Source organism: Cibotium barometz, chromosome 7, assembly GCF_041138505.1.
Source record: "Cibotium barometz isolate CiBa-2024 chromosome 7, ASM4113850v1, whole genome shotgun sequence".
Lineage (NCBI taxonomy): Eukaryota > Viridiplantae > Streptophyta > Polypodiopsida > Cyatheales > Cibotiaceae > Cibotium > Cibotium barometz.
Window position 1 is genome coordinate 55,819,159 of NC_141052.1, and position 17,302 is coordinate 55,836,460.

General features: G+C 47.0%; 1 protein-coding gene across 2 annotated transcripts in view; it reads right to left on the reverse strand.

Annotated features, from left to right (window-relative positions):
* Positions 1-1,753: 1,753 nt before the first annotated feature.
* Positions 1,754-17,302, reverse strand: part of LOC147637210 (histone-binding protein MSI1-like) — a 60,612-nt gene continuing 45,063 nt past the window's right edge. The window contains exons 5-7 of one of the 2 annotated variants that reach the window (XM_086800828.1): positions 3,294-3,415; positions 3,096-3,191; positions 1,754-3,008 (exon numbers count right to left, since the gene is read on the reverse strand). In XM_086800828.1, coding sequence (XP_086656954.1) covers positions 2,828-3,008; positions 3,096-3,191; positions 3,294-3,415 — 399 coding nt within the window. In that variant the 3' untranslated portion in view covers positions 1,754-2,827. The remainder of the gene's footprint in view (positions 3,009-3,095; positions 3,192-3,293; positions 3,416-17,302) is intronic. The other variant, XM_086800827.1, reaches the window with a different exon arrangement.

Below are 17,302 nucleotides of genomic sequence, written 5' to 3' on the forward strand. Positions count from 1 at the left end.
CGCCTTCCTAGGATGGATTCTTCTCTTCAAGCTATATGTGTTGATTCCCAGCCATGGATAAACACGACTGTTGCATTTTTGGAGAATGTGCGTATTATACACGAGAAGACTCGTATTATTGCATCATGGTGGGATGTTCTAAATGCTTCACAATCTATACGTGTATATGCTTCTCCTTTGCTAGATCATTAGGTTAGATCATGGCAGGAGGTGTTACGGTTCACTTCCTGGAGACCTCCAAATTCTCGTTGAGATGAGAACTCCTTGCTTGTTGTAGAGGTGTTGACCACCTCTCATGTGATTACTTGGCCAAAGAAGAACAATTATAGACGGCAATTTAATCGTATGGTGAGACTAGGTGTTGTGAGGATGTCTGATACTTTGTTGCCTGGGCAGTTGCGAATGTTATCATTCCGCCGTGCTCGTAATCATAGATTTCATGTGCCCCGAGGTTACAAGTGTATTTGGTTGCAACAAGCGCAGTCTCTGGGGTGCCTTCCTAGGATTGATTCTTCTCTTCAAGCTATGTGTGTTGATTCCCAGCCATGGATAGACATGACTGTTGCATTTTTGGAGAATTACTCCCTGCTTGTAGAGGTGTTGGCCACCTCTCATGTGATTACTTGGCCAAAGAAGAATAATTATAGACGGCAATTTAATCGTATGTCGAGACTAGGTGTTGTGAGGATGTTTGATACTTTGTTGCCTGGGCGACTACGAATGTTATCATTCCGTCGTGCTCATCATAGATTTCATGTGCCCCGAGGTTACAAGTGTATTTGGTTGCAACAAGTGCAGCCTCTAGGGCGCCTTCCTAGGATGGATTCTTCTCATGCATGGGATGATTGGGTGTTGGATCGCAAGACCAGGCTATTGAAGGCTTCCGCTAATGTTGTATATCATCTTTTGGTCCAAGAGAAGAGATGGCTTGCATCAAGAGCTAATAAAATATGGAATGTTTAAAAACGGCCTCCTGGTGGAAGCACATCCTATTCTGTGGTTGACATTCCGAGCTTCCTTTTCAAGGCAAAGTGTTTATTTGGCGAGTCATGGTTGGGGGCTTGCCTTTGGCCACTGTGTCGAAGACTTTCGAATGGCAACTGTCTGTTCTACCAGACTTGTCGAGAATCTAGTCAACACAGGTTTACTTCTTCCCCGGTGGCTTGCTAGATATGGGTGTTCATCTCTTTAGTGTGGAAAATGGTGACTGGACACACTTTGTCACCCAAGTAGTGGGTATTTGGACATGATCAGCCTGGGAGGAACAATCAGCAACATGAGGTCTTCTTTGTTTTCTTTTGATGGTTGGGTCTTTGGCATAATTGGATCATGCAAAATGCTTTTATCTTTGATTCACAATCAAGGGTGAAAGGTCATGTCTAGCGCGTTCGTGGTCTATTGCTTTGGCAAGTTTCTTCTTTGCTTGATGCACATCTTATCACCAGGGCGCAAGCTGACCCCTGGTTACATGCTCTTCATACGATAGGCATGCTTCATGTGGCCTTTTAGCGTGTGCGGTCTGACGGCCTCTATGTACATGTTTGTATAGTTGTCATGCGAGGTTTGCTTTGTATTACATTTTCGTAATCTAATCAACAAACCATTATGAAAAAAAAAAATGAAAAAAAAAAGAGAGGAGGAGAACATAATTCAACTTAAAATGGGCCGTGTCTGTAGAATGGTATTTCAGTTAATCAGGCATGGGATCAATCCTCAAAACGTCTCTTCACAAGTAAAAATGGCAACGAAAATCCTGCGATACATGTACAAACTAACTGGGATAAATTAGTTTAAGACTAAGGATCTGGTTTCTTTGGAGTTCAATACTCTTTCAATGTCGCTCATCCTTCTCTAACAAGAGAGAGAGAGAGAGAGAGAGAGAGAGAGAGAGACTTGTGCCCTCTTGGATTTCAAAGAGAGACTCTGCTATGGAGCCACATCTGGCATTCTTACCAACTAACCTGTCATACATCACTTGTTTTTCAAGAGAGAGAATATATGTTCTCTGAAATTAGACGAAGCTATTTCCTGCTCTTTGCAAAGCAGGCCAAATTCAAAAACGAAAGTCACTTTAAATCTACGTTTCCTTGACGAACTTGAGATTATTAAGGCACATGGGAATGCCATCTTAGGACATGTATCTGCTAATCTGTACTCATATCAACTGAAGCACAATGAACAGGTTAGCAAAAACTTGATGCACATAGACCACTCGGCTGTGTACATGTACTGTGGTATTCATCGTGCTAGTTGGCAATTTCCCATCTGCATTTGTTGAACTGTTTTAGTGGTTTGGAATACAATCTTAGGACTTGTATCTGCTACAAGATAGCATCTGTACTCATATCAACTGAAGCACAATGAACAGGTTAGCAAAAACTTGATGCACATAGACCACTCGGCTGTGTACATGTACTGTGGTATTCATCGTGCCAGTTGGCAATTTCCCATCTGCATTTGTTTAACTGTTTTAGTGGTTGGAATGTCAGGTAATAATGGCATGCCTGGGTTGTTTCCCTTGCGCACTACCACTTCTAAAATTCTTGTGCCACTTCATAAGGCTCGTGTCATCTTTCCAGACAGTTCAGGTAGAGAAGCTCCTAAAGCTATGCAGGTACATTTGAGAAAATCTACCTGTTTTGCTCGAGTAGTTTCATCCTACTCCAGAGTTGCACGACATAAAATGCATTAAGCTTCCTATATTTGAGTGGAACTCCAACTGACACTGACAAGAGTGTGACAAGTGTCAAGCATCACATTCACATACTACTTTCTATCAGTCCTGTTTTGAGTTGAGAGGCTGCAGCACCATTCGTGTATCCTCATTCTACAACTGTTTTGCCATCTTCCAGACATTGAGATAGTTATCTTCTGAGACGCTTGCTATCACTTGGCCATCATTGGGATTCCAAGAAAACTCAGATAATGGGCTTGTGTGCTTTCGATGTACAAACATCAGCTCTGGAGGTCCCATTTCTGCTTCTTCAGGACTTTGCTGGTTTTCCATCCTGTAGCAAAGCAAAGATGGCCCTTTTGGCATCACACACCAAAAGTAGAAAATCCTGTAAGCTTCATACACTAGTTGATGGATTAACCTGGTCGGATCCCAGATCAGCACTCTTTTATCGACCCCACCAGATGCAAGCATTTTTTTATTGAGTGGACTCCAGCCTATCTGGACAACTTCCTTTCTGCATAGAGTAACTCACTTTAACAAAAAGTTAGGCCAAAACTAGACTCCATCCAAATCTTAGATGTGAGATAAGTTTGGAAGTTAAGAAGTGTGAACATACCCGTGGTTGAGGGTATGTAAGCTCTTCGAAAGATTGCGCATATCAAAAATTTTAATGCGTCCATCTGCTAATCCAGTACATACCCAATGGTCAATAGATGGATGAAATGCCAAACAGTTGACCTGAAACATGAAGCCTTCAAGTGTTAGGATGCTCTCTCTCTCTCTCTCTCAGCCTATATCATCTTACCTCTTCGATGCTCTTACTGTTTCTTAAAAAGCTGCATAATGGGAGAGAAAAAGATTATGAGGATCTATACACGGAACATTTTGTCCATAGAGGGAGATTGACTGGTGGATTTTCTCACTAGGTCAGAGACCTTCACATGGTTATGGGATTAACCTTCTCTTTCTAGGGAGTAGGTGAGGTACCTAACTGTTCCTTTCACGGCCTTACCTGCAGGGAGACCATGACATAAGCAAAGGTATAGTCGCATCAAGACCGTGACTTGAGCAGAGGTATAGTCGCATCAAGACAAGGATTGATCACCTGACTCGGTCTTGTAGTCTAAAGGAAGTTTTATATGGGGTATATCTTGGTGGTATGGGACACTAGGATCTGTCCCATGTAGAATTTCCCTGATGAGGCTGTATTGTCCAAGGTGAAGCGGTAACCTAGTTGCAGGTAAGGGTGGGAGGTATGGAAGCAAGGGTTAGGAAAAGTTTAAGCTCTTTAAGTAGAATTGAGGAGGCGAACTAGTTGAGTTTCGTCGAGAAGAGGAGTGACTTTTGTGATTCTCTGAACGGGCTATGTGAGACCGATATTTTGTGTAGGAAGTGAAGAGGTTTACTTTCTTTTAAGTTTTTCTTCCAAAAAACTAAAGTGCTTTTCAGTTTTAATGAAAAATTTCACATGTGCTTTATTTTTGTTTGACTGAAGGTTTCCCCCCCTTTTTTAGCAAAAAGCCATCGCTTAGAATTAAAAAAATATCTTGCTTTTCCTACCAAAAAAACGATCTAAAACTGCAGGCCTATCGTTTTTTCATGTGCGCCAGCTTTTCCCTAGCTCTTTTGCACACCCAGCCCTACCCCTGTGCAATCTACCTGTTGGCTGCCCTCCCTCTGTGGGTCTCTCTACTGCCCATGGCTCTAGTGCAGCAAGGCTATATTGGAATTAATGGTTTAGCTTTAGGTATATCTTCAACCTTTGTGGTGGGTGCTTTTACACGGTGTAAAAGGACTAGATAAGCTAGTCAAATTTAGGAGTCTAGGTGGCAAGGGAGTCACATGGCATGGGTCAAGTTGGCATCCTATTTGAGGAGAGGTAGGAAGTGGCCTTAGATGCTCTTAAAGGGCATTGTACATCATTGGTGATGTCATTCAGTTAGGTTCCCTCTTCTCATCCTCCCTATATAATGAGAGGTCACAAAGAGCTCTTAACAACCTTGTATAACTTTTGTATTAGCACTTGAATTAAAGGGCTATGTGCCTAGTCCTTTGTGGACTACATCTTTTGTCTATTAGAGTTGTTATGTTGCTTAACATGCTTATGTAGTGCTTATAGAATTGTGGTAAATCTCCAATATGGTATCAAAGCCATCCTTCTTGGGAACTCTCTCTATGTGAGGAATTGTTTTAGCTCTTGGTCAAGTCCTTTGTGAAGCATGTTTAGCTTGTGGTTAAGCTCTTTGTGATGCTTGTTTGGGTAGGAGTTAACTTTGTGTTAAGTTCCTAATCTATACTCTGAGTAGGATTTATCTGTGTGAATAATATCCTATGTGGGGCTAATTGAATGTTTATGCCCACATTATGAGTCATGTCTCTCTAATCATGCTCTTTAATCCTATGAGGCTTATATAATAAGAAGCATTATTGGTAATCTTTCCCTAAGCACTCTCTAAGTTTTGTTGAGAGAGAAGGAGAAGTGCTATCACTATTTGGCCCTCCTAGCTCTATTTCACATGATGAAACCCATGCCTGGACACCAAATAGGTGGAAGAATACATGGGGACAGGGTCCATAAGGTTTGATTAAGAAAAAGTACCATTCTTGGTCAAAAAGCAGGAGAAGGCAAAAAGTCAAACAACGTTGACCGCGAGCCAAGGGCACCATTGGAAAGAGGAGACTGAGGTAGACCAAAAAGCAAGGTCACCTGTCAGTAGCCAGTAGGTACCCATGGAGAAGGTGGCCAATGCTTGAGTGAATGGCCAACATGTATGGGCAGCATTAAGTAAGCATAACCATTAAAGAAGGCATTTTAGGTAATATTTGTCCAAGGAAACAGGCCGACAACACTTAGAGGTGGCTGACCAAGACTTCCCACATGTATGTAAGCATAAGTCATTGTTTTGCATCATTATCAAGCACATTCAGCATTCTAAGAAGCATATCATCTAGCATGTAGAAGGGGCCACAGGTCACCCCTAGGGGTTGACCAAGGGCCTATAGCATGTACAATCATTCGGTAACCTTTTTGTATCATATAAACACAAGAAAACCTGACACCCGCTATCTCTCTCTTTCTTCTCTCTCCTCTGTCTTAATCATGTTAAAATTAGCATCTTGTTCTTACAGTACCAACATGGCTTCCGCGCATGCAACACTTGTCCCTCGTGGTATGACAAAAGAGACATGTCCCGTTTAACTATGATTGTTGGGCTACTTGTTGGTCATGGTCTGCTTGGGATAAACCCAGCACAGGATTGATACCAAATGTTTGAAACATTGTGGTGTTGGGCATGGTTTAACCGCTTCCTGTGGAAGCGAACCTTGAGGTTCCAAGTCACGCTCCTGCTCCTCCACTAAAGCTACACCCAAAAATAGGGCAGTTGAACGCCTACTTCATAAAATGTAAGGCGTTGTTTACAGAGCCAGTTGGCAAATCCAGAGTTTCGAGGACTGTGGAGCAGCTCCTATTTCCAAGTGTTCCACTGTTCCTCCACTCACGTCTGTGTTTCGTTGGCTCATTTCTTCCCAACGCTCCTCGGCGGTGAGGTGAATTTGAAGGAGTCTATCCTTCTTACCTGGGAGCACACTCCCAAGTGCTAGTCGTTTTCTAGGACTGAAGACTTGGTGGGCTTGAGGAGGTCTGGTTTGATGTGCTGCACTTGATTGTATTGTTGTTTCCAACCATTAGTCCAAATCAGGTTCACATCAAAAGTCCCCGAGTATTTCAGACAATTTCTTCCCCTCCCCCCCCCCCCCCCCCCCCCCCGCCCGGCTCATGGCGCATGGCTCAAGTGTCTAGACTCATGGCTCACGGTTCACATCTATATGCTCACGTCTATAGGTTCACGTGTAGACTTTCACGGCTCACGTGTCTAGACTCACAGCTCATGGCTTATGTATGCAGGTTCACCTCTACGTCTGTAGGTTCATGCCTTTTTTTGTAAGAACTCAGCTCATGTCCTTCCCTGGTATGAAATAGGCCTATCTAGGGCATAGAAATCTACGAACACGACCTATGACAGGGTTGCTGTACACCTATTGGGTAATAAGTGTACTTAATTCTCCATTAATTGTGAAGAAAAACAATTTTCCTTGAAATTTGTATAGCTAATGACAAGAATATCTTCCAAGGACATAGGTGGGTGTATCCGTACCGGTTTTTATGGCTGTATAATTGATTCGTATTATATTATATATGTCAAAAATGACTTATATATAAGTGACTATGTAAGCCCAGCGGGGTGTGCAGTGACAGACTCAACCACATATCCAAGAGATAAAAATATAAAGAGAGAGAGGGGAGAGAGAAAAGGGAATGGGGATCTTGCACAATACACCACATTGAGCGGGGAACAGGCCCCGCCCCCTTTCAGGAATTTATTCAGGAACAATCCACGGGCACGCTGGCTAGGATCAATACAATCAATGAATACAAAACAAACAAATATGCCGATGTAGGATATCTAAGCCGATGTCGATGTCGACACACAAGATCTCCGATGCCGAGCACACCACGGGGATGACCCAGAAGTATCTCTCACCGGGCTAGTACCAAATCTAGTATCCAAATCCAAATCCAATGATGAATCCAAGTCCAAGTCCAAGTCCAAGTTCAAATCCAAGTCCAACTCCAAATCCAAATCCAAATCCTAGTCCAAGTCCAAGTCCAAGTTCAAGTCCAAATCCAAGTCCAAGTTCCATAACCAAGTTTCATGTTCATGCCCAAGCTATACGTCCAAGTTCCATGTTTATGTCCAAGCTTCATGTTCCATGTCCATTCCATGTCCAAGCTCTATGCCCAAGTTCTCCATGTCCAAGCTCTATTTCCAAGTCCAAGAAACACTCGCTCATCCCATGAGTAATCTCCACAACTCCTATAGCCTTGTCCATGAAGAAAACCATGGAAAAGCTATTTCTCGCTGCAAGAAAACTGATGTAAAACCTGTTTTAATGGTTTTTGGGCGATAAAAACATCCAAAAAGTAGTTTTTAGGGTTTTTGGAATTTTTAGGGTTTCTGAAATTTTCTGTCCACACACGTCCGTACACGTGTCCGTATCACCCATGCATATGCCCATACAAGTCTAGGGCTAACCGTACATCTGAAAAATAAGTTGGAGAAGGTGTTGATGGCGAAGAAGAAGCTCTCCATGATCATAATGATGCCCACACACACTCTACGATCTCCTTCAATCTTCAATGATCTTGTTCATGGTACTACAAGAGAAAGTCCAATCCTTTTTATACTTGTAAGAGACCCTGCTTTTTGCCACAAAAAGCCTTCATGTTTTTGCTTTGCTTTTCTCTTTTTGCCTTTGCTTTTGCTCTTTTTACTTTTATTAATAAAATATTACTCAACTTTTGGTGCTTTGCTTTTCTAGCTTTAAGGCCTTTTTTGGCCTTAGAGCTACTTTTTGAGAAAGTGCCTTTTAGCTTTTTGGTCCGGCTCATTCTCCTCTTTCCAATGGTTCTCTTGGCTTTGCAATCAACCCTATTTGACTTTTTGCTTTTTCTTGCTTTTTGACCAAGAATGGTGCTTTTTCTTAATCAATCCTTATGGACCTTGTCCCTATGTCTTCTTCCACCTGTCTCATGTCCAGGCATGGGTTTCATCATGTGAAATAGAGCTAGGAGGGCCAAATAGTTACAGACTAGTTTTCACACAAGGCTGTATGGCCTCTATTACTAGCCTTGAGCAACTATGTACACTAAGTCTACAGACTTTTCCTATTTGACAATAAGTGCATAGTAAGGCCGCTTTATATGTTCCAATGCCGTCTTACAAAACAGTTAAGTGTCCATTCTCGTGCGGGTAAGATGGCAAAGCACCTTACGGTAGGTCAAGCGAGCGAAACCATGTTTTGATAATATCAAATGACGTACAAGGCCTTTGCATATATAGCCCTTTCAATATGCCAAACTCTTTGACCCTTATTTAATGCACCCTTATCCATATAAGAGTGGGTTCACACACTATGACACACTTACACACATCTAAGCTTTTTGAGGGGCTGTTCACACACATTGAGGCACCGATATATCCCAACAATCCCCCCTTCGGAGCAAAGGTGGTGAGACCCGAAAGCAAAAGAAGTTGCTACCACCTACCCCATCCACCCTACCTCACCATCTGCACCTCCCGTGCCATGGTAGTCAGGGTAAGACTGAGGTAGCGAGGCTAGCACTTAGTCACCCCCCTTGTTCCTAATAGAGAAAAAGGAAGCCTTTTATAAAACTGAAGGCAAACACACATAGATACAATCAATTTTAGGGGGACTACCCAGGGCAGAGAACCCTTATTTGACGAATTACACATTGATAAAGGCAGCTAGAATGCCCGCTCATCGTCTACCTCATCAAGGGAGACTTGTGCCGGTGCTGCAAATATATTCTCCTCTTCAACAGGTTCCTCTTGATCTTCAGCAACAAGATTTGCATGGTGTTTCTCTTGCTCTTTCTCCAGCTTTTGGAAGCAATTGGCCTCCTTATGCCCCATTCTCTTGCAATACCTGCACTGAATCTTCTTCTTGGTTCTCCACTTCTGTTCTCCCACAAAAGCTTTGTCATAGTTTGCATTGCTGCTTGCTTGACTTTCCTTGTTTCTTCTATCTTTTTCAAGTAGCAAGGCTACCATATCTTCAAATGATGTTGAAGCTATGTGCATGACTTCGATGGTTTGTTGAAACCGGGTAACATCTTGCATACTTTTGGTAAGAACTGCTACCTTGTCCTCATCATCAGGCTCACACTTAAGGCTAGTGAGCTGTTGAACTAGTGAGTAGAACTTGGCAAGGTGATCACTTAATTCTTCATTATCTAGCATTTTCAAATCATAGAACTTCAACTTCAAGAAAACCTTAGAATTAGTGATTTTGTTACCAAAAAGAGTCTCTAGTTTGTCCCAAATTTGCTTGGCAGTTTGCGTGAAGTCTATGTGATGAAAAAGAGTGTCTGCCAAACTGAGACCAATTAGTGCAATAGCTCAGTCCTTGCATTGTCGCCACAGCTTTTTCTTTTCTAGCTCGTTGGCTGCTGGGTAATCGTCATCTCCAGAGATTATGCTCCAGACGCCCTCCCTCATTAAGAGAAGCTGCATCTTGGTCTGCCAAGTAGGAAACCCAACACCAGAGAACCTGTCGATTGTAGTGGTTGATAGAGCCATAATGTTGTTGAAGGGTTTGTAGAGGCTTCAATTAGACAATTTTCAGCACATTTCAAGAAATCCCCAATTTTTATAAAGTACAGGAGCTTCAATTTGATGAATTTGGCTTTCAATTTGAAAACTCACAATTTCTATTGATTGTTGGAGACTTTAATTAAACAATTTTGTACCAAATTTTGAAAATCCTCAAATCTCTTTTTTCTTTTTCTTTTTTGTTTTGCAGAGGATTTTCAGTTTCTTTTGATGATGAAGATGCTGATGACAGGCCAAGGAGGTGGTCGCTCTGCAGGTCGCTGAGGCAGGTTCACATGCCGGCGGGCGAGCTCTGACGGGGACTGGCGAGCTACTTCGAAGGTTGCAATCGAAGGCTTTAATAAGCCTTAGTGCTAAGGCTTAATAGCATTAATATATTAAGGCTTAAGAAAAAGCCTTTGTGACTGGCTAGCGGAGGTTCCAGTCGAATACTCCCGAGGGCTAGCAAGAAGGTCAAGGCATAGAAGCGAAGCACCCGAGTTGCTGGAGAGGCTAAGAAGCACGTAGGTGTAGACAGTGCTCACGGCGTGCGACTGAAGGACGATTTTGATAAGGTTTATAAAACCTTATAGAAAAGCAATGGATTGGGCAAGTGGTAGATACGTGCAGCAGTGCCGGTGGACCAAAGCGGCGTGCAAGAGGTGTCACCAAGCCGGGACAACAAAGTAGGAGTGGAAGATGGAGAAACCCTAACACAGAGTGAAAACTAGCTCTGATACCAATTGTTGGTACAGCCTACTAACTATGGTGTTTCAAAGGAGGTAGCCATGGATATGATGGAAGGGGAGAGAGAAAGAAAGAAAGAAAGATTTTATTAACGTCTTCCAAAAGACCGAACTCGGCCTATGAGACAAATCGGAGTACATGTATGGGGTATCCTCTGTCATCCCAACAAAATGAAAAAGTACTGAATAAAAAAGCTGAATCTGGGTGTGCAGGGGATGGAGCTCTATTACTAGGAGAATGCAAAGCTATATGCATGGAGTATACAATCATGATATGCAACCTAGCTAGCTCCATCCTGTACCATACTGGGGGTATAAAATGGTATACATCAGTGAAGGGGGTGTCCACAGCTCCCTGAAGAACATGCCTGGGTGTGCTCTGAAGCGAGCCAGTCGCTCCGCACCCTCTCTGTGAAACTGGGCTCTGATCTCTGTCATCTCTCTCCGGTATAGGCGTGGTGTCCGAAAGCCAGGTGTCCTCTGTCTCCTGCGGGCTCTAAGTGTCTCTGCTCTCTGGAGAGTAATTCCCTGCCGTGTAGGGACTGGGAGGGGTATGGATCTCTGAAAAAATGTAGTAATCTGTGTCTGTCGCCCCCCCTCTGGAGCTGTCTGAGCCTGTAATAATGTCTCTCTGTGGCGCTGTATGTCTAGAATGTATCTCCCCAGTATGCGCTGGTCTGCTGCCTCAAAGATCTGGCGTAGGGAATGTGGCTCTCTGAATAAAATGGGATATCTCTCTCTGATGGCTGTATATGCTCTGCATCTGCATACATAATGCTCCTCACTCTCCACCTCCTCTCTGCACAATCTGCATACCCTCTCCTCTCGGGGGATCCGTGCTGCTCTGCCAGTCTTAATCTCCAATCGGTGTGATGAAACTCTGAGCTGACCAATAGCCACTCGGGAGCCGTGTGGTAAAAAGCCCTCCATGTATCTAGGCCTCTATAAATCCATCATCAGTGATACTCATGAAGTGATCTCTGTAGTATAGCATCTTCGGTGGAAGAGGCTGTGTAGGCGATATCCATGTCTCTCGTGTATAGAGCTGCCATAGATCCTGTCTCAATACTCTGTTCCTCTCACTATGAGAGAGACGGATATGTGGTGCATCCCTGTCATACTGGAATGGTGGTAGATGATCCATGTCTAGGCCATGCTGTGAAAGAGAGAGAGAGAGTGAAAGAGATGCTAAAGTGAGAGGTGTTGCACGACAAGGATTTGATTGATTGATAATATCAAATGAAGTACAAGGCCTTTACATATATAGCCCTTTCAATATGCCAAACCCTTTGACCCTTATTTAATGCACCCTTATCCATATAAGGGTGGGTTCACACACTATGACACACTTACACACATCTAAGCCTTTTGAAGGGCTGTTCACACACATTGAGGCACCAATATATCCCAACAATTAATAGGTAAAGAGTGGTATCATAACCACGATGTATAGATAGATTGGAAGGGTCATAAGCTATCTTTTGTCATGGATGGTGTCTAGTTTTGTCTATAGGGTGATTTTGATGTCTCATCCCCTCCACTTGTAAACTCAGTTGAACTTCGTAATATAGTAAAGCATTCTAGTTGTGAAGTGTTCCAATGTGTTCAAATATACCATGTCATAATTGTGAGTTTAATTCAGTTAGTCTTGATGTATGGGAGACACAGGCTTTAGAGAACATCAGGGTAGAGTTTGTCGATGTTTTCCCGGCTGAGTTACCTCATGATCTTCTGCCCCAATCCGTCGGTTGATCATAAGATTGAATTAGTTCCAAGGTCTCAGCGTGAGAATTGCACCTTACAAGATGAGCCAGTGAAAGAGGATGAGATTGCCCGACAGTTGTCGGAATATCTTAGAATGGGACAGTAAATCTCTTTGGGGGCCACCAATACTTCTGAAGCACATACATGCTCTTAAGATAGATGAAGTAAATCCCGGAAAGCTCACTGAAGCCCCCTCCTGCTCGCGCTGCTGCCTGCACGCCCTCCCCCCCTTCCCGCCCACGCGTCTGCCCCCCCCCCCCTGCCTGCCCTCGCGTATGTTCCCCCTCCCCCGCCTGGTTTGCTTGTGCGCCCCAGCGCTGTAGCGCCCGCCGCCCCCCTGCTCTTCTCCTTCGCGCCCCCCCTCCCTTCTTCAGCGCCCCGCCCCCCCTCCGCAAGCCGTCCCCCCCCCCTTTTCGCCCCCCCCCCCCCCCCCCCCCCCCCCCGGGGGTCTTTTTTTGTCTTCACCGCCTTCCCCCCCCCTCCCCTTCTTTCTGTTTTTTCCGTCGCCTGGGGTTTTTTTTTTTGCCTTCCACCTTCCCCCTTCGCCCTTTGTGTGCAGCTCGGTTCTTGCAGGACTCTCCGCATTCGCTCTGCCTTCGACATAGCTTCAGACTCTGATGGAGGCTCCTCTCGCCCCACCTCAGAGGGACTCTCCCGCAGCCCCCTCGCCCGCCCCTGAGGATACCCCCATCAGGCTTTCTCTTTTGCCAGAAGAGGAAGCGAGCCTCGCCGCAGAGGTGGAACGCCTCCAGGCACACTCCACCATCTGCCGTATAGTCAGCACTCGCCCCAGCAGAGGGGAGATCCGGGATCTTCTCCAGGCCCGCCTTCTTGCAGATGTGGGCAAGATCCTGGACGTTCAAGTTTTGCATGTGTCCTACCTCTGCTAGGAGGCGGCGGGATGACTCGAGTTCCAGCATGGGGAGCCTATCTCTGCTCAAAACTATAGACCCTCGGGAACAAGGCATCCACAACTAGCAAGGAGGCTGCAAACTCTGCTAGAACAATGGCATGAGGCACTGATGGTTTACTCCTGATCATACGTGAATACATCATAATCTGTAGCCTCTCCACCCTCCTCCAATCCTCTGCACTAAGATTGGGGCCCCAAAAAGGTGCCCTAACATCGCTGCAGGTGTCACTAAGGTGTCAAAACACCATCTCTTGGCATACAGTTCCTAGAAGTAGGCCTGAAAGCACTGTCGCTCAAGTCTCGCAAGAGCTGCATATCCCCTAGCGGCCACCTGGCCAAGGCCTCTGCCCTCGCAGGAGACCCCGACCTTCACCGCAGCAGCCCCCGATGGCCCGCCCACAGATGCGGCTCGGCAGGCAGCCTCCGGGACACCTGCTCAGCCCACAGAGACCTCGGAGTGGCAGCCTGGATAGGGGCGCCGTCGAGGGAGACAGCCCCAGCAGCACACCCAGAGACCGATGCAGCAGCAGCCACAGTCTCAGTATCACTGGGTTCCCCGTGAGGAACAGCTTTGCTCCCCTACAGGAGGAGACCCCAGCGCCGACTGAGGACCAGGAGATGCCAGGACCCCCTCCCCTGCCCCCATCCCCCCCTCCCGCCTCACTTCCACCTTCGCCTCCTCCCGTCCCCGCTCCGGTCTTGGCAGCGGCTCCTTCTCCGCCCCCTTCTCCCCCCGCTCGCCTCAGCTCCCTTGGAGGCCCTGGCAGTTCCCTAGCGCTCACCTGCAGTCCGGCGGACACTGAGCACCGACCTTGCTCGAGCACCGCAGAGGAGACTTACCATGCCGATTCGGGATTCACGGATATCCTCTATCCGCAGTCGGTTGAGTCGTCTCGACACTAGACAGCGCTCGGAGGCTTTTGATTATTCCTTCACACGGCTTTTTGGAGCGGAGGGCCCCCATGAGCTAGCACCCATCAGAGTTCATGTAGTGATACCTCCGGCCCCAGGGGAGGAGGCACTTGATTCAGCGGTGGCCTTCTCATTCCCTCTCTATGGCCCTAGCGACCGGGAGTGGACTATGGATCTCGCTCTTAGCACTTTGAAGACTCGGGCAGTTGAGTTTTCTCACCATGTGAGCGATCTAGAGGTGACAGACGTGATAGGCCGACTATGGGAGTTGGCTCATTTTTTCTTTGATCCCGGGAGTGTGGATGCCTCCGGGATTCGACATTTGGTGGTTCGCATAGTGGCAAACTTAGCACGCGACCCTGGATATGTATGCATACACGAGGTTGCTTTGTCTGAGCGGGAGGCAGTCGCCATGGGACACAGCCACTGGCGCCTGGTCCGAGATTCTTGCAACACACCGGGTGGGCAGATTCGCAGCCGCTCGGATAGGGACTATTCTCCATCCAAGCCGCTTGTTGCGAAGACCCGCCGTACGGCTGAGATAGCCTCCACCTCAGCAGGCCATCCATGAGGATCATCTCATGGAATGTACAGGGCCTTGGCGGCGCACACTATATACGTTATCGTGGTTGCTTGAGGCAGGGGCTTCAGAGATGCCTGGTTAGGGACAGTATTGATATTTTGATGATGCAGGAGCACCATTTGGGTGAGAGCAGGATCCGGAGATACGGTTCGGTGATGCCTGGTAGATGGGAAACCTTTTGGTCTGCAAGGTTTGGCCCCTTGGGTGGGCAGGGAAGAGTATGTATGGTCATTGCGGATGTATGGCGGCAGGCCATTGTGGATCGCGGGATCATTGTGCCTGGTAGAGCACAGTATGTCATTCAGAGGATGCATGATGAGCTCTTTGGCGTGCTCAATGTCTATGCGCCCAACCATGCTAGTGCCAGAGCAGAGTTCTAGACCCAGGTTACGGATGCATTGCCAGAGGCCGCACATTGGTGTGTCGGGGGAGACTTCAACATGCTTGAGGACCCGGCCGATAGGGTGGGAGGCAGTCATGTTACAGTGCTGCACGGCACGGAGCTTGCAGCTTGGGAGCGATTTTGCATGACACTGAGGATCACTGATGCATGGCAGCATGAGGCTTTCTCCCGCTCTCAGGACAGTCTAAGTTTCTCTCGGTCGGATCGCCGGCAGAGAGGGACTAATCTATCACGGATTGATCGCTTCTATGTGGGCGACAGGTTAGGGGAGCTAGGGGGCTCCGTTGGCATTCTTGCTGGCACCTCTTTTTCAGACCATGCGCCACACTTGAGGAGAGGACACGAGAGACCAGCTTGTAGTTGAGGATCCCAGAGAGGGTACTTACAGATCCTAATCTCGCTGAGGACATTGAGAGGATATGGCATGATAGCCAGAGCTCTGACCAGGATGCAGCAGGCCAGTGTGCCCAGGGACTCATCGAGCTCACCTCTTTTTTGCACGCTGCAGCCTTGACACGGCTGGGAGAGACACGTGAGCGGAAGCGTCGGTTGAGACGTAGCCTTGCTTCGCTTCAGCGCCTTCAGGAGCAGCAGCCTACATGTGAGTGGGTGGCGTCCCAGCTGAGCCAGGCACGCCAGGAGGTTAGAGAGGCAGAGAAGCAAAGACATGAGTTCTAATATCGTCGCCAGGCCTCTCAGTGGACGCAGCTTGGTGATAGAGTGACTGGAGAGTTTTTTGAGATCACTGGACCTCGCCATGCTCGAGCAGGAGTCCGCCAGCTCAGGAGGCAGGATGGATCGGTAGCCACTGAGCCCGAGGAGATCAGAGCCATTGCCACTGAGTTCTATAGAGACCTGCTTTCAGCGGAGCCAGCCACTGAGGCTCGGGATGCTTGCACACAGACTGTGTGGGCCCATGTGCAGAGGAGGGTCACAGATCGTATGCGTACAGTTCTGGGTGAGCCTCTTTCAGAGGTTGAGCTTGCTGAGGCCTTGAGGGTCCTTCCGCACCATAGTTGCCCTGGGGAGGACGGATTGACGCCTGCCTTTTTTATGCGCTATTGGGACCTTTTGGGGCCAGGCCTCCGCAAGGGCTTTCAGTATGTTTTGGACACTGGGGCGATGCCACAGAGCTTTTCAGAGGGCTTGATCTTTCTTATCCCCAAGGGGGAGGGAGTATCAGATGATATTCGGCATTGGAGACCTATTACGATCCTCAATACTGTCTACAAGGTCTTAGCAAAGGCCTTGAGTTTGAGGATCCAGCCCTTCCTGGGGGAGTTGATTCATGCTACCCAGACAGGATTCGTCAAGGAGCGTAGTATCCTTGACAACATTTTCACCTTCTGGGAGGCGACGGCCCGAGCTAGATTTCTCGGTGAGGACCTGGTCGTGATGCTTCTCAATTTTGAGAAGGCATACGATCGAGTCGATTGGAGTTTCTTAGAGGGCACTATGCTTCGCCTGGGCTTTGAGCCAGTTTGGATTCGAGGAGTGGCGGCTCTATATTCCACAGGTCGTAGCCAGGTGCTGATGGCAGGAGGACGGGGGCCGAGTTTTGAGTTGACCAGATCAGTCCGTCAGGGGTGTCCTCTCGCCCCGTTTCTTTTTCTCTTCTTTGCTGAGGCTATGAGCATGTATCTGACGGCAGAGGAGGTTGGTTTGAGAGGATTCCAGCTTCCAGTCCGGGGGGAGGACCTGCTCAATGCTGAGTTTGCTAATGACACGGGTTTATTTTTGCATGGCCAGGAGGCCAATCTTCAGAGGGCAGAGCAGTCGCTTCAGGTTTTTAGTGCAGCTTCGGGAGCATTGATCAATTGGCGCAAGACAGTGGCCTTTTGGATCAGTAGCGCTCCCACTCCGGCGCACGGAGCCCAGACCCGGGTTTTAGATGGATTCCTCTTGGCACAGCAGTGCGGTATTTGGGATGCCAAATTGGACTAGATTTGTCACCTAAGCAGCAGATTGCCCCGCTTCTTCTGAGCATTCGGAAGAAGCTTTTGTATTGGAGTACAGCTCGGCTATCCTTGGCTGGGAGGGTGGTGGTGGCAAATCAGGTGCTTTTAGCGACCATGTGGTACATCACGTCTTGCTGGATCTTCTCGAGCTCTTGCATCAGCCAGGTACAG